At 37.2% G+C, this 17,804-nt stretch overlaps 3 protein-coding genes across 8 annotated transcripts in view; 2 read left to right on the top strand and 1 right to left on the bottom strand.

The window, feature by feature from the left end:
- Positions 1 to 706: 706 nt before the first annotated feature.
- On the bottom strand, positions 707 to 4,371 carry itpa (inosine triphosphatase (nucleoside triphosphate pyrophosphatase)). 2 transcript variants are annotated; one of them, XM_079887216.1, is made up of 8 exons: positions 4,230 to 4,371; positions 3,520 to 3,577; positions 3,371 to 3,435; positions 3,214 to 3,287; positions 3,093 to 3,124; positions 2,898 to 3,010; positions 2,361 to 2,437; positions 707 to 2,005 (listed from the first exon to the last, which is right to left on the bottom strand). In XM_079887216.1, exons 1-8 carry the CDS (start codon positions 4,290 to 4,292, stop codon positions 1,876 to 1,878), a joined length of 612 nt encoding a protein of 203 aa, XP_079743342.1. In that variant the 5' UTR covers positions 4,293 to 4,371; the 3' UTR covers positions 707 to 1,875. The 2 variants fall into 2 exon arrangements, with proteins under 2 accessions (XP_079743342.1, XP_079743341.1); XM_079887215.1 differs by having other exon boundaries at positions 1,742 to 2,005; positions 3,520 to 3,593.
- A 118-nt stretch (positions 4,372 to 4,489) lies between these two features.
- Positions 4,490 to 15,527, top strand: mettl13 (methyltransferase 13, eEF1A lysine and N-terminal methyltransferase). The gene is made up of 8 exons (XM_079887214.1): positions 4,490 to 4,840; positions 9,224 to 9,965; positions 11,025 to 11,224; positions 11,316 to 11,505; positions 11,610 to 11,786; positions 13,940 to 14,152; positions 14,352 to 14,483; positions 14,602 to 15,527. Exons 1-8 carry the CDS (start codon positions 4,688 to 4,690, stop codon positions 14,892 to 14,894), a joined length of 2,100 nt encoding a protein of 699 aa, XP_079743340.1. The 5' UTR covers positions 4,490 to 4,687; the 3' UTR covers positions 14,895 to 15,527.
- A 791-nt stretch (positions 15,528 to 16,318) lies between these two features.
- The window catches only part of dnm3a (dynamin 3a), a 50,466-nt gene continuing 48,980 nt past the window's right edge, over positions 16,319 to 17,804 (top strand). For all 5 annotated transcript variants that reach the window (XR_013822998.1, XR_013822999.1, XR_013823000.1 and 2 more), the window contains exons 1-2: positions 16,319 to 16,630; positions 16,910 to 17,120. Coding sequence is in view for 2 of the 5 variants with exons in the window: in XM_079889141.1 (XP_079745267.1) it covers positions 16,960 to 17,120 (161 nt within the window). In the remaining 3 variants the exon portion in view is untranslated. The remainder of the gene's footprint in view (positions 16,631 to 16,909; positions 17,121 to 17,804) is intronic.

Here is a 17,804-nt window from a genome sequence, read left to right as displayed (position 1 = left end):
CTTGCACTTACACAGACATGCCCTGAAAATTTCAAAAACTTTTAGCCTTTTATGTTCAAACCGGAGTCAGACAATGATGGAGAGACTCGAGAAGAAGTGACATGTAGAATGCAACAGGACATTTCTAAATGGTTAGTTGATGAATTATGTAGCTTATGTGTAATTATCTTCTAGTCATTGATTAGCATATTCTGTCTTGATCATCTATAAATCATGTTCCGGGGATGGGGTTTATGTAAATTTTAGGGTTGGTGATGTCACTAACCCGGGAGGAAGCTTGTGTAGTCCCTACCAGCTGTTTGTTGCAGTCCTTAAAAAGCGATTTCTTTAAAAGCAAATATCTCCCTTTGCTTTGAACTTTGAGCGTTGTAACTTTGCAGATGTTGTTTATGCTCAAACAGCAACATTACACACTAACTAAAGTAAAAAAAAAAATGAAATCATAATCAACCACCTCTTTAAAAATCTTACTGACCTTGGATATTTGAGCAGTAGGTTTTTTTTTTTTTTTTACATCTATGAAATGAAATCTGGAAATCAAGTTACTGTATATGGGGTAAAAACTATATATACAATATACTGATGCAATAATTAAACTACATAATAATAAATGCTTTATTCATTAGTAAGTAATTAAATAATTTAAATAACACTGCATTGTGGGTGGTTGCCATGGCCTTGTTATATGGAACCCATGAGTCTTTATGGTATTCAAAGCAAGTCTGCTTGTTTATTAATAATAAAAAGTAATAGAAATGTAACAGCACACCTCTCCTCAGCAAGCCACATTATTCATATCTGAAATGTAATATTTGCTGTTTGTGATTTGAACAAACCTCTCACGTAAAGGCATTATAATGATGCTTGCCTTAGGAAACACCACAAAAATAAAATAAAAATACTTTGGAACATCTCATATCTTTTTCCCCCCAAATGAAATAGGTTCTTGAGCCTTCTTTAAGAGAGGCGATACTGCTTTCTCAATCAAATGCATCCATACACACGTGTTACAAAGGCTTCTTTGTCACGAGGGAAAGAGGGACAGGAAGAGAAAGTGAGTGAGTGAATGACAGAGAATGCAAGAAACAGCAGTGAAAACACTGCCTGCATGCCATTAATAATGAGAAACACAAACAGTGGATGATAAAACTGTAATACAGAGTAACATCCCCCCTGCGCAGAGGGCAAATGAACACACAGGAGGTGTCACAGGAACATCCGGAAGATTTATTACTCTGAATTCCCCACGTCTCTATCCGGAGACATGCTCAGTCCTCACACACACACACACACACACACACACACACACACACACACGATAGTGCTTCACTATATTAGTGAAGACATTGCATAGACATCCATTGACTTTATATCAACCCAAGCCCTACCATAAACCTACCAAAAAAACTAAAAACATGCTAAACACTTGATTTAAATAAAAACATATTCTGGCCAATTTACAAGCCTTTTAACTAGTAAGGACCAGCAAAATGTCCTTACTTGTCAGTTATCATAATATTTCACTATATAAGTGAGGACAATCGGCCCTGAAACATATAGCCACACACACATACACTTTTACAAAGCAATTCAAATGGGGACATAACATAAACAGTTTTTACATAAAGCTAACTATAGTTACTATAGCTAATGGTAACTTAATTAAAATCTATCTAGATTCATTACAACTTTAAATGAATATTAGAATGAAAGAAATATTAGAATTTTTTTTTTTTAAAACAAAGCATTTATTTAAAAGACAAAGAGGATGGAGTACATATTAAACCGTTTAAGATCAGCACATTAGTACATTGATTTGAGGCAGAGCCAAACTGAGCTGTGATTGGCCGATTCTGCTTGGAAAGAGAACAGAACTCAGTCCTGGTGTTTTGTGCGCTTGGTCTCCGGTGTGTCGTTTTGCTGGGAGAAGTGTTCCGACAAGGCTGCCAGGGCACGGTACCGATGGGAGATGCTGTTCTTCACTTCTTTAGGGAGCTCAGCATAACTGCCCACAGAAACACAGCACAGAGGAAACAGAAAAACAAAAGCAGCATCAAGTCAAAAGAGCTTTGAATAGTTCTAATCATTTTATCTGACAGCATTCGATTTGAGATACCGTTAAATAAATTGTCAATAAGGCTTGTGTTCCCTTATCACTGATTTAAGTTAATATTTCATTATTTGAAGATAAATACAGCAATTTATGCATTCTTACACTGCGATCACATGAACTCTACGAAAAGTCTATCATAAATAGGTGTACATTTTGTTAATCAAAACACATTGGATTTAATTTGACCGATACTGCCACCTAGTGGTGAACCTGAAAAACACAATTTAAAAAATCGTATTCTCCTCACGTTTTTTCGTAACCATCAGGCTGGAAACAAGGATCCCAACCGAAATCCCTTGGACCCCTGGGCTCAACAATACGGCCCTGAAAAAATATTATTAGATATGTCTGAGAGAAGAATCAAAAACCTGCAGGCAATTGGGTTAACACAGCAAAACACAGTTTCCACAAAAATATTAAGCAGCACAACAGTGATAAGAATAAGAAAAGCTTGCATATTAGAATGATTTCTGAAGGATCATGTGACACCGAACACTGGACAAATGATCAAATAAATGGAGCCTTGGTGAGCATAACACTTTTTTTAATGACCCCCAACTTTTGAATGGTAGAGTACATAAAAAATCTGTGGTGCTTATATACAGTACATCTCATCTGTCAATGGATTTAGTTTGTGTTTTGATAGTGATATTGGAGACAGAAATGACGGGGGAAAGAGAGAAGGAAATAAGATGAGATCCTTAAACTTGTATTGCCTGTATCAGCACCAAACCTCAATGTAAAAAGCACTATATCTGATGGGACAGTAAATAAACATACTCACCTCGGTTTTTCCTCTGAACAGCTGAACTGGCTCCTCTTTTCCAGCACAGAAAGCAAATGTACACAGAGCCCAGGCTGATTTATCTTCAAAACCTGCCAGCAATTTATACAATCCTGCAAACATATTAAAGAAAACAGCTTAATAATTCATATTAATTCAATAGATGTAGGCCAAATCTTTGTCAAAGTGTCTTACCTTCAGGCTTCAGTTTATCCAAGAACCATTTTCTGTCAAGAGAAGAAAAATATAAATTACTGTATACCATGCATATAATTTTATATTTACAGCATATAAAAGGAACTAGAGAGAGACTCACATGTAAGGTCCTGGTAGTCCTCCTAGCGCCTTGAAGCACAGACAGGTGTCCTCCACCAGCACTGGCCCATCCACCTTTAGAGAAATCACACATGATCATGTATGAGCCGAGGCATCAACCCAGTGAAAGCCAGTGAAAAAGTGTGCAATTTACAAACCTGCCTGACTGCTTCTTTACACTTCTGTATAGAAATCTCATCGGGTTCTCCCTGATATTCAGGCACTGTAAGCCACAATCACATTACAAATACAGCAACAGCATGTTTGAGAAGTCAACAAAACATAAGTATAACAGTCAAATACTTACAGTCAATCTTCTTAGAAATCAGTTTGTAGGGAAATTTGTCACCAAGGATCTGAACTACCTGTTTGAACAGGGAACTATTAGATTCAATTAGTAAAATAATTTCATTTGCAAAAACATATACTGTACTTGACTCAGTCTCAATCAATACTAACCTCTGCTGTCATATTTTAATTAGGCTAAATTTTGGCCCATTCCAGTGTTTTTATTTTTAATTGTCTACATAATGTTAACACTTATTTTTACCGTTTAGTTCTAGAAAATGGCAAGATCATGGTTTTAATCTGCATTTAGTTTTAATTTGCATTTTTGCGAATCTTCCTGAAAAGGATTATAAAATAAAACAGTTAATATAACATTTATGATTTGCTGTATTGTATTATTGACCATGATCCTAACCAGTGAACACAAATAAAAACTTATTTAACATTCCAGGCCGTGTTTTGTAGCCTATTTGTGGGAATAGCTCAAATGTGTGCAGTTGATAACTTGAATCTAAAAATAAAAATAAAAATAAAAATAACTTTAGTCGTTTATTTAGCAGGACTGGACATGGAATATTTATGAAGCTGCCATTACATATTAAGTTACATGTGAGGAGAGGAGAGACTATTCATGCACTGCAAGACGCTTATTCACATTCTGTTTGACGTTGTATTTTTACTGGATACTTCATGGCTGGTTCACTATTATGAAACACGCCATACTCTCACCTCTTCCAATTTTTTCGCGTTCCCGGTAACGAATACCACAGTTCTGCCGGTAGGTACTGCCATGCTTCAGCCTGTTTCGACCCCGCAACAACACACTGTAGGAACGGTAAAAACATTCGGGCTCTGTCATGCCATAAACCAATCGTATTCATCGATATACAACTTCCACCAATCAGTGAACGCATATACCACAATCTGGACACTCCCCAAACACACACTGACCAATCGCTGCTTGTTCTATATCGTCCTTCTGTAAAATCACTCCGGGTGGAAAGTGCAAAACATGTGGGTGAGCGTCATCACATGTCAACGACTGCAGCATAGAAATCATATCTTCAGTAGTATTTACCCTCTAAATATCTTGGTAAAGTTTTATCTGCCTGCAAAAAGTTATAATTCATCAGTTAAATCTAAATAAAGATTAATTGAGAGGGGGCTTGAGTATCCGATCCATAAGCATGAGCTTATTGCCTCGCACCGCTGAGGAGTTCAGCTCAGCCGACTACTGGGAGCGCTTTTTCCGTAAAAGAGGAGAAAAGGCTTTCGAGTGGTACGGAGACTACAACTCGCTCTGCGGTGTACTACATAAATACATTAAACCCCGTGATAAGGTAACTATGATTTTAATAATGCCAGACTTAAATGATTCCTGATGCTCTCATGTCAAGTTCAAATATGTCATAAATACCGTTCAAATGTTTGGGGTCAGTAAGGGACTGTTCGTTATTTATTTAAGGGGCCACCGGAGGAGTTTTGAGATCTGTTGTCAAAAAAGACATGACCCTCCCTTCGCCAGCAATAATTTTTTCTATGACCCTCCAAAATGATTGTGAAAAAAGGCATGACCCTCCCCGATAATTTATTGATTAGCCTACTTCTGTACTGGTTTGCGCTTGGCAAAGATGTTCAGATAGCCATTGTTTGTTTGTTTTTTAAACCATAAACTCTTGCTTTCTCATCTTACTAGGGCTGTAACGATAGATCAAACCTACGATTCGGCTCGTATCACGATTTTTGATTTTAGATTTGAAAAAAAAAAAAAATCATGTTTTCGGTGCTGATGCAGTGTGACTCGTTCAACATGTGGGTGGCGCTGCCAACAAATCATCTAAAAGCTGTCACAAAGAACCGGCAAAAGTAATGATTATTAATATGTCATATATAGCTAGGAGACATTTTAATTGTTTATTAATAAACAAGTGTTTTCTGTGTCTACTGCAAAGATGAAGTTGACGATGCGTCGCGATCTTCTCAGAACGCGCCAGAGAGAAATGCACATTTCATAAGCAGAAAGCAGTCTGTTTTCTTTCGTTATGAATTGTTCTGTTTAAAAGTAGACATTTCAAGCTTTCTCAGGTCTATGAGGCAAGTAGCATACCTTACGCTGAGTTTCGGTTCATTTATGAGACAAGAGTCCAGTTCACTCGCCCGCGCCTCCGTGTCATGATTATCTATTTAGACTACTTCTTATTTATTAAATCCAGATGAAACATTGATTAAAATTAAGATAAAATTAATAAAAAAAACGAAATTCACTTTAAAGAAAGGCTTTGTGCTTTCTGTTTGAGGTCTCTGTGAATTTTTTAAAGTCGCTTCAGAGCAGTCATGTCCGTAATGGAGAACTGTCACGCCCATAACATTGTTTTTTTTTTTTTCTTTCTTCACATAAATGCGAACACGAAAAATAAAATAAAAATAATATAATATTTTATGTTCTGTGGAGGCCGATCTTTATTCATCCGGTGGGTATATATATTTTGGTTTGCACAGTGTAATTTATAGAATTACTAAAAAATATTTTGCCACCTAAAAGTTAAAGATTTTTTTTGTGTCACGTCACGTGTATTTCCCTCATATTAAATATAAAACGCATGTGTAGACTGATATTTTTCTAATGTCTTGACTCCTTTCAGACGTTTCAAATAAATGCATTTTCTGAGAATTTTTATTTTAAGTTTTGACTGCAAATGTCACCTCCATTTACTGGAATCGCCCAATTTTAACGAATTTATCCTCAACTAGTTTTTGTGGTGTAGGTCTATGTATTTTATGTTAACTTAAATAATACTAATAGTAATTTAAAGATGTGGTAGCGCTGCGAAGATCGCGAGTCGTCAACTTCATCTGTCTAGCCGACACTGACATAAAAAATAACTGTTTTATTAGTAAACAATTAAAATGTCTCCTGCTATATTGAACATATTTGCCTGTTCCTTACAAAACACTGACAGTGGGGTTTTTGACAGTTTTTTTTTTTTTGAGCAGCTGCGGACAAATTATTTCGACACACACACACACACACACACACACACACACACACACACACACACACACACACAATATTGATAAACAGGATTTTTTTTTGTGCTTTTTTAATACAATAAACATTTCATTTAATTTATTGTTTAATAAAATTATAAGCCTATTATTTTTAGTTTATTAACAGCAACAACAGCTGTAAAGATGAAGTTGACGATCGCCATCTCCGTAGTAGTGAACACGCCTATAGAGAGAAATGCACATCATTATTTCTTTTCGTTTTAAATTGTTAAAAAGACATTTCAAGCTTTCTTAAGATATATTTCATGTCTGTGAGGCATATGCTGAGTTTTGTTAAGTTAGGATGAGATGCGCTCCTGTTTACGAGCAGTGCAAGTGACCACGCGGGCGCCTCTATGAGTGTGTTGTCTGCTATATTTGGTATTTGGCAATTGGTTGATAATTTTTTTTTTTTAAATTAAGATACAATTTATACAAAACGAAATTCACTTAAAAAAATCGTTTTCTGCAAAACAAAACTTAATTAAGTGGTCAAAATCATGTCTGACCCGCTCCATGTCTCTCGATATTGCGTACTCGTGTGTGCGGTTCACTTTTCATAATCAACATAGATGAAAAAATAACATTATTAAATTTTAACAAAAATGAAACTAAATAAGCTTGTTTAATGGTAACAACACAGTAGGCCTACAGACTCTGTATTTGTACAAATTGCTGCACATTCATTTTATTCTGAATTTTGCACACACAAGTTGAAAGGCATTTGTTTGTGCATGCATGTAAAACATATCTGCAACATTTATCAAGTTCACTGATAATTATGCGTGCATTTATTAATTATTATCTTAATGAATAATGTAACAAGGACGAAGCATGTAAACTGTTTGTTTAGAATTTGGATCGATCATCGCAAATAGATCCGAATGAAGAAACGTACAAAACCATAGTAGAAAATGGGTGGGCCCGGACCTAAAATGCCCAATGGTAGCGCCGCGGCTGGTGGTAGCCCTACATTTTACACATCGTGGAAACAAAATAAGAATGGAAACTAAAATATGCAGTATCGCCCTACAGCGCACATTCTATCAGCAGTTCTGGCGCCTCAGTCCCAATACTCGACGTACGTTCACATCACATGTTAATGCAGCGGTAGAGTTACACTCACAGGACACTGTGCACTTAACAACAGTTCATTATTTGCTCGTGTTTTAAGTCTTTGCCGGGTAAACATTTCTTTGGCATTCTGTTCTGACATGATGCACTTTTTCTAAGCACGAACTGAAGTGCGCGCGCACTGTCAAACAGCGCCAAACTGGATTTTTGTTGGGTCAGACCCATCTGATATCGAAGGGGGGCTGATAACGCGACATCAACATGGAGCTAAATGGAAAAAAATAGCACCAAACAAGCCACTTTGAAATGTTGCTGTTTTAATGAATATAAAAGTTAGGTGACCCTCCCCCTAGACTAAAAAAAGTTGGATGACCCTCCCCTCAACAAAGAATAAAAAGACATGACCCTCCCCTATTTTCCTCCGGTGGCCCCTTCCATAAATACCGAACGGTCCCTAAGAGATTAAAAAAAAAATTTAATTAATGCTTTTATTCAGTAAGGTGTAATGTGATCAAAAGTGATAGTAAAGACATAGTATTACAAAATATTTAGTGTCTATTACTCTCTGTTTAAAATAAATGCTGTTCTTTAGAACTTTCTGTTCATCAAAGAATCCTGAAAAAAAAAAAATCATATTAAGCAGCACAACTGTTTTCAACATTGATAATAATAATAAAAATTCTTGAGCATCGAATCAGAATATTAGAATGGTTGTAAACTATAACAGAAATAAATTACATATAATTTAATAAAAATAGAAATAGAAAACAGTTATTTTAAACTGTAATAGCACATATACAGTAGAAAAAACATACAAATAAAACAAACACTGCTTTTCAAGCTTTTTAGGTAAGTCTAACAGTAATTTTCAGGCAGAGAAAATGAATAATCAAATTTAAACTAGCACTGCATAGTCTTCACTGTATATATTAAATATAGATTTATCCTTATTAAAGTTACAAAAGTTAGTCAGTCAAGAGCAGTGAGTGACTTTTGTTTGATTAAAATTAAAACAAAGACAGCATGAGGTTTATTAGGCTGCTGCCACTTTAAGAGCTGCACGGATCCAATGTACTGTTACACATGTTTTATTTCTCAACTGTTTATGATCACTCAAGATATAACAGACTATGTTTACTTGAATACTCGCCGAGACAGGCAATTTTATGTAAATATGTCCGTTCAAGCACAAGAAGACGTGCAAAAGTGCTCAATTCTGCATTTGCACGCTGTCTGAAAAGTGGCTTTTAGAGCGCCTGCTTCAGAAGTGTGCCTCTTTCGCGTCTTGTTGCGCTTGAAATTGGCATTGGGCAGTCCTTATTGTCGAGCCCTGCTTTGTGTGATGAACAGACCAAAATTTAAGTCATTTAAATTTCACTGTCACTGGAACAACTGATTCATTTTAAAGATCTGTCTCTAAAGGACGATTCTCTACTTCTTTCACACTTTTGAGCTAGAGAAAAGCTAGAGTATTTCAATATTTTTGGTAAATAATGACTAAACTATTTTTAAACAACCAATAATTCTTTAGGAACCTAAATAGGTAGGTTGTACAAGTGTTATGTAAACGTATAAGTAGAATTGTAACTGTTGGCCTGCAGGTGTTGGTGGTCGGCTGTGGTAACTCTGAGCTGAGTGAACAGCTCTATGATGTTGGCTACCATCAGCTAACCAACATTGACATCAGCGAGACGGTGGTGTCTCACATGAACCAGCGGAACGCAGAGCGCCGTCCTGACCTGACCTTCCAGCAGATGGATGCCACCCAGACAGGCTTTGAGAGCGGGAGCTTTCAGGCAGCCCTAGATAAGGGCACGCTTGATGCCATGGCTTCAGAAGAGGACGGTGCTCTTGCAGGCAGGATGCTTGCAGAAGTTGTCAGAGTTTTGAGTGTTGGGGGCCGGTACGTTTGTGTAACATTAGCCCAGGAACATGTCATAAAGCTGGCCGTGGAACATTTCGCTCAGGGCTGGGCTGTACGAATTCACTGTCTATGTGGACAGCAGAATGAAGTGTCCGATACCTCCTTCGCCCTCCCTGTTTTCATTCTGGTCTGCACCAAATTCCGCCAAGTGCCTCCGTTTGCAGTGCTTGAGCTCTGTCAGGGGGAGGATGGCGCTCCAGTTAGACTCGCATCAGTACAGGAACTGTTGTCTGCTGTGAAGGAAAGGCAGGCCTATAATCTAATGCTTCATAAGCTCAGAGGTGGAACAGATGCTAGCAGCACACAGTCCCTCACACTGTGCCACGCAGCAACCGGCCAGCCACGATACACTCTGACTGTACAGGACAGCCTGCCTTCTGCCAAGCTGCCACGGAGTAACCAGTTTGCCATCTTTATCGGTGAGCATTTGGTTCTTTTGCCTCTTCATTGTTATTATCATTGTCATAGGCCAAGACAAGTGTAATTACCTGTTTTACAGAGTGCAACAGTCGAGTTCTGGAAGTAAAAATCCCATTTATTTACTCAATCTGGGATAAATTCTGAACCGTTTAAGACCGACCTAATGTGAGCTACAAGGTTGTTAATCTATGGTCTATGCACACGTTATTTAAACTTTAAATGAAAATTTGAAAAAGTGAAAAACTACATTATCCATGATTCTGCAAGGAAATCATGGATCCCAGGGAAAGCAAGAACTGATAAGAATGTAAATGTGTACCTTGAAATACAATGTAAGTCGCTTTGGATAAAAGCGTCTGCCAAATGCGTAAATGTAAAATGTAAATCTCCATGAATCAACAAGCAAATCACATTCACACCAAAAAACACTTTAGTTTCACTCCCATGAAGCACTGTGAAGGAAGTAGAGTCAGTTTTTAATTCAATGGTTTTAGATTTTTCCATAATTTGCAATGATTTGTGAGATTGTAGTTATTTGGGATGTGCTGGAGGAGACTTTACAGAGTGCTTGATTCTTGCATTGTCAAAAAAATTGATGCACCGCTTGATGGAAATAACATCACAACATTTATTTCCATCAAGAGGTGTATCAATTTTTGGTCAAGATCTTGTATTGACAGTGAAAGAGTCAAGGACTCTGTAAAGTCTACTCCGGCACATCCCAAAAATGTAAGGTCTGGACTCAGAGGTGCCAATTCATGTGTGAAAATGATTCGTCATGCTCCCTCCCAACCATTCTTTCACAATTTGAGCCTGATGAATCTTGACACTGTCATCCTGTAATATGGCCATGATGTGCCTTCCTACATGGTTGTTTAAGAAATGAAAAGCTACACACTCAATTAGGGTTAGAAGAACTGTTGCCAAACATATAACATGCTAGAAATATTATAATCACTGCAATAATCATCCATTCATAGACTCTTAGCCTTAAGCATTTCCCAATTAAACAGCAACTTTTATAAAAAAAAAAAAAATTAAACTTTTTTTATTTTTAGTTCCTCAGGGCCGTGAGTCTGATTGGTTATATGGCTCAGCTGAAGGTCGGACTCAGCTAGCGTCCAGTGCAAAATTCAGACGCCTGGTCATTGTGGCAATGCATCGAGATCAAGAATATGAGGACATGCAGGCGGTCCAATCAGAGCTCTCTCCAATGGTGATGGAACTCGCTCCTCCTGGAATGCCAGCCAATCAGCAGGTGCACGAGAATAACATGCAGCTGTATTGCTCTTTATCTTGTCTTCATTCCTCACTCATGCACTTTCTCTTTCACATTTGCTGTGGTATAGGTGCCGTTCCTGTCTGTGGGAGGAGACCTGGGCTGGAGGGAGGTCGTTGGACGAGGGCTCAGTGCTTTGACCGGAGAGTACTCTGTGGAGGATGTGAGAGGAGAGGATGGTCACCTCTATCGCAGGCTGATCTTCATGAATAATTCCCAGCTGGTGCAGTCAGAGAGCAGACTCCGGTCTAAAGCCACGGGTGCAGTTACAGAATACCTGGATGCTGAAAACAGCTGTGTTTGAATTCTGCAATGTTTACAGATAGACTGAAGACTTATGTCAGTGTTTTGTCTATTTCTCCAGCTTCTTCTACTCATAAAAAGAAGAACAAGAAAAAAGCCAAAGCATCTGTTTCTGAAGCCCCTGCTTTAATGGAAGCTAAAGATCGCAGTGTGGACAGGGGTTTTCTCTGCTGTACACACCATGAAGTCATGGTGGCGGGTTTTGCCATGCTAGGAATGGATGCGATCAATAGTAAAGGTAAGTGTACAAACATTAAAAAGCTTCGAAAAAGTTTGAAGCGTTTACATTAGGAAAGTATCGTTATCCTTTTTAATTAAAGTTTGTGCTTTATTTGATGTTAAAATATGCAGACAACAATATAAGTCCTGAAGTAAACACTACCATTCAAAAGTTTGTGGTCGATAAGATTTTTCAATGCTTTTAAAAGAAGTCTCATCAAGCCTGCATTTATTTGATCAAAAATACTGTAAAAACAGTAATATTGTGAAATTTTATTACAAAATAAAACTGTTTTCTGTTTTAATATATTTTATAATGTAATTTATTCCTGTGTTGGTAAAGCTGAATTTTCAGCATCATTAATCCAGTCTTTAGTGTCACATGATCCTTCAGAATTCATTCTAATATGATGATTTGGTGCTTAAGAAACATCACTTATAATCAATGTTGAAAACAGTTGTGCGGCCTTTTATTATAATATCAATTAATAAAATAAAAATTTCTTTAAGAGTTTTAACAGTGGTTCTTTTGAAAAATTAGTTTGAAATGTATCATTATTATTTTTGTAGTTCTGATTGCAATTTTGCTGCTACTAGTACCATAGAAACAGAAAAGAATAGTTCACACCCTCAAAAATTAGGTTATAATGTACTCACCCTCAGGCTGTTCCATATGTTTTTTTTTTTTTGTAGAAGTATAAATTTTGGAAGAATTGTTATGCAGCTCTTGTCGATGAATGATGGTTCATAGTGACCAGGGGCTATAAAAAAAAAACTAAAATAATCATGATTTTTGTAAAAAAAAAAAAGAAAAAAAAAAAGTAATTCACAAGGCGTGTGTTATATTGCAAGTTTAGAGGAAACGACCGTTAGAGAAGGAAAAAGTCACTGTTCACTAGGGCTGCAATTAACGATTATTTTGTTAATCGATTAATCTGTCAATTATTTTTTTGGGCAATCGGATGAAAAATTATTTTTCATTAAAAATTGTTTTAATTAAAAATTAATTTTAATCCATGCTTTTAAACAATGTTATTCCACATCCTGCCAAATGTTGTACTCAAAATAATGTGTACTATAAAACCTATTAAAACAAATATAGTGAATGTATCTATGTAGCCTATGCTGTACATTATAAGCACAAAAAAAAGGGTTGAAACATTACATTCTAGACCTAAAATCAACTGATTGCTTACAGTTTTAAAGCAGAAATTAAAACGACTAAATTAAAAATGATAATAAACAACAACAAAAGCACAAAATGTTAATTTCCACAAGGTATGAAGAACACACACAACATAGTAATTATAATACATTAATTGGCTATACCCAGAGCCGGCCTGTCCAACAGGTGGTACAGGTGGTCGCCTGGGGCCCTGCCTTATCTGAGGGGCCCCACGGCCTCATAAACTATTAGAATAATTGCTGACTTGGCAATTGCGGATTGATCGAGAGCTTACGTGAAGTTTTTATGCACGCATTGCATGGACCTCATTAAACATGATACAATTCACAAAAGTGGTGAGAAAAAAATTACCCCTCCCCACATTACATAAAAATGATAGCTCTGTATGATTGTATAACATGACAAATTTCCCAAAAAGATAATAAATACAAAAAAATAGAATAAACTAAATCTGAAAACATAAGAAACATACACAGTAGCACTTCACTCTAATTTGCATAATACCGCCTGCAATGTATTGGGAGAATTCGAGTACCGTAATTATCACAGTATTCATATACACAGATTCCACCCTTCTCTCCAAAATGCTCACGTTAGTTAGAAACGTGAAAAATGACGTATTTTAGTGGCCCATTATTAATGCTTTATTGCATATGTTCACTGATAATTTTGCCATTCCCTAAATCTTGCATCTAGCCTGTACCCAGGATTCATAGAATAGCACAGCATGTTTGGCTACTACAGTACATATGTGAGAACCAATGGCATTTTGCTGTAAATTGAATGTCAGATAGCTTTGGTAGGTGATAACTAGTAGATTTCGGTCTGTTCGTCACACAGAGCTATTGTATGAGTTCAGAACACTGCAATAAAGAGCATTAATCATATGGACCTCTATTATGGTGATGAATGTCAGTCCCCCTCAAAGATATGCATAATTCACAAAAAAGTCTGTTCTGATTAGTCGGTCACATGTACTCCAACAGATCACCCAGTATCCGTGTTACTGGTGGGACTAGGTGGCGGGGGTCTGCCCCAGTTTCTTCATGACTTTGTGCCTTGTGCACGGGTGGAAGTGGTTGAACTGGACGCAGCAGTGCTGGAAGTGGCTCAGACCTGGTTTGGATTTCAGACCGACAAGAGGCTGAAAGTTATACTGGGAGACGGACTGGAGCACATCAAAACACTGGAGAGCCAAGGTGAGAGAACATCTAGACTCGTAATTCGAAACCTTTTTGACTCTAAGGGCCCCTGTTGTCCACAACAATATTCAATGGCCTATTGGTCATCTATTTTATGGAGAAGAGATGGAGGTGGATTTGGGTTTTAGCTGCTTTGCTCTGCTCAAGACAACCTGTTCTTTCTAAAATATATTACATTTTTCTGCACTCTTTATAGGGGGACACTCTTTTGATGTCATCATGTTTGACGTTGACAGCAAAGACACGACCCTGGGCATGAGCTGCCCTCCGTCTGCCTTTGTAGAAACATCACTTCTGAAGAACGTTTACAGCTTATTAACCCCTCGAGGTAAGCACTAAAAGAAGTTTTGAAAAGTTCTGATTTTGAGATAGTTAGTAAAATATACATTTGTGTTGTAATAAGTGGTTGTTTTCCATGATCAATCTTACTTTTTCCCATCCCACAGGACTATTTATGTTGAACCTTGTGTGTCGAGACTCGGCTCTCAGGATGTCAGTTCTTGTACGTGTTCAAGCCGTGTTCCCGCGTGTGTTCTCTCGTGGAATCGAGGGTGAAGTCAACGAGGTGCTACTGTGTTGCAGAAGTGCAGGAGAGGAACACAAACCTCACAGTGTTCCACAAACATTACAGCAGACAGCAAAAGACCTACAGAAGACACTATGTGCAAACACCCAGACTGCACCATGTGTGCCTCAAATAGACATTACTGCAATGCTGAATGACCTGAAAGTCATCTAAAGGTGTGGAGAGAAATTAAAAATAATAAAACAAATAGCTGATTTCACCTGTGCGCATCATTTTCAAGAAATTATTCCAGTCCCAGTCTCGTGTTGGCATATAGTCTGGTCCATATTGCATCCTATTGTTGAAAACAACAATAACAACAAAACGTCGACTTAGAAAGGAGGAGATCATCTGATTGACCGTTAAGTCACCATTAATTTTTTTATGGAATATTGCAGCTTTTATTATACATTATTTATCCACACACATCAATATAATTTTGTGATAGATGATACCCTTCTCTTCCAGTGCTTTTAAAGAAAACACCAAAATACTATTTAAAAATGTTCAAAAGTATTTGAACGCGTTAAAACTATACCAACTATTATCATTGATGATCTATATCTAAAAGGAAAGACTAACATCAAAAGGCTTCATTTAAAGACCCAGATTATCAATACAGTAATTGTCTTACTATATAGGACAAATACTAGCAATATAGGGAATACACTTTAAATTCAGATAATAACAAGACTGCCTTATTATGTCAGTACATTTTATCTTGCTTTATTGTTTTCATGTTCAAATAACGAATTGTAATGGTCCTGAAACAGAAATAATAATAAAAAAAATCTGTTTGTTTGTTTTATTCCTTCTGAGATATGCCTTATAATAACATATCAACTATGTTCATATAATGTAAGGTTTTAGGACATTTTTACTGTTTGACAATAGTATTAATTAAATGTACTGCTATAAAGAGAAATTCACTAGTGTTTATACAGAATCAAACTATCTGGCAACCCTATAATGGCTGTGCAGTGTTATTTTTACTGGATGAGTCTACTGTTCTGACATGAGGGTGGATGCACCCTGCAGTGGCATTCACTGTCCTATCAAGGGGTAAGGCCATAAAAAAACTAAATTATAAACGAATAGTATTAGCTACTACCTAGATGTGCATAAATGTCCTAGTTTCTAATGTTATTCAGCTCTATTTATACCACTTCACATGTATGTTTGATATTCTGGTGCTCCATATCATAATAATAGTATAAATGAGTGAATAGTACAAATAACTGAGTGATTGATAGAAGTGAATATCACTGAATATACACATAAGATTAACCGGTCGCAACGGACTGAGTTATTCTTTATATGTATATATATTGTGAATATTATGAATGCATACATATTTTAGTCTGTATGTATTCATTCTGGTCTATCGTTTTTAGATTGTGAAAGCATTAAGCAAAGGGGCAGGGTCGCAAGCACGCGCCGCACGCCACTGCTGGTACGTCACTCTGCCCTTTTCCTTATCACTGAATTCTGATTTTTATTTTTTTTATTTTTTTATTCCTCATACATTAATAACAAGCAATAATAAGCAAAAAGAGCAGTTAAGTAGCACCAAATCTGTATCTTTATATTCCCCTAGAGGAGTGGCGTCTGCGCGAGCACGCGCAAGCTCGCTCAACGAAGAACGAACAGTTGGCTGTCAGGTTTGTGCCCACAAGTTGAGTTCAGGGCAAATGAAAACGGAGATTATTTCGATGATTAAAACGGCGAGTTTCAGTGAAGATAGTTTATTAAGTTTCTTTATCGCCTTATAGTTTCTTTCGGCTCGTCGTGTATAGAAAGGGGTGTGTGTTTTTAAGTTCAGTCACTGCTCAGTGTCCTGTACACGAGCGCCGTTACTCTGAACTGCTCCGTCTGTCAGGAGGACCAACGCTCGGAAAAACGAACAACAGGTAACTTAATTACGTTTTAAATTTACAAAGTTAACTTATTTTTATGTTCATTACATACACTTTGTACAGACAAAAAATAACAAACAAAAAAAAACAACAACAACTTTATATCGTCAAGTAACGCAGTATGATTGTAATAGTGGTTTTGTATGTCACCAATAATTGATTAAGATACTAACGTTAACGTTATGTCTGGATAAAAACTGAGCTTATTTAAATTTGGCAAGTTGTTTCTCTCTCTCTCTCAATTTGAATATTTTTTTGTTATATATAACAAAGGTTTGCTGAGCCCAGTGATTCACGCGCCGCATCCTCGCGGCTCCGTAACCATGGGCAACCGGGGGATGGAGGATCTCATCCCGCTGGTGAACCGCCTGCAGGACGCCTTCAGTGCCATCGGACAGAGCTGCGACCTGGACCTGCCGCAGATCGCGGTGGTCGGGGGGCAGAGTGCGGGCAAAAGCTCTGTCCTGGAAAATTTCGTGGGCAGGTATGACACCATCATAACTGGGCACTGTCTAGATAGCTGTGTATTATAATTAATAGCTCAGTTCACCATTCCAGGGAATTGCTAAGACGTTATTAATGCCAGTATTATTGGTCAAACCAATGAATGTAGGGTTTCAATAAAAGGCTGATATCAATATCTGGGTGGTAGGTAGGAGTCAGGATGACTGAAGTATGATATAGAAATGTCAAAATCCTAACAAAAGAAATGGATACAAGTATTAAATAGCCATGTGGCTGATGGTGATAATCTCAGAATTGACTGATTAATTGGCTAGTGGTGTTGAATCGAGTCACTTTTCGGCAGAGGCACTGAAGTGTATAGCTGAAGCAGGTGCAGATGGTCAAGCTCTCATCTGTAGTCGGGAGCAGTCACTACCTCTTCCTCCATCTGTCTAATGGCCTGCCAAGCCAAAGTCCCTGAGCCATGCAGAATCTGAAGATTGACTTAATTTTCTCTGGACTATACAGATCATGAGAACAAGCTGGCAATCTGATATTAGAGAATTTAATTTTCTTTAAAGATGAATATGTTTCTGCGTCTGATAATTTGGTCGCTTATTGTCGAATGCTTTTTAAAGGCGTTTCAAAAGGGATAACATTTTTTTTATTGATCTCTTGAGATAAAACAGCTTGATGTACTACCTTGTTTCTTCTGCAACCCTCT

This window comes from Squalius cephalus (genome assembly GCF_949319135.1).
Source record: "Squalius cephalus genome assembly, chromosome: 12".
Classification (NCBI taxonomy): Eukaryota; Metazoa; Chordata; class Actinopteri; order Cypriniformes; family Leuciscidae; genus Squalius; species Squalius cephalus.
The sequence above is the reverse complement of the archived record's forward strand: the minus strand, read 5'-3'. Positions and strand labels throughout refer to the sequence as shown.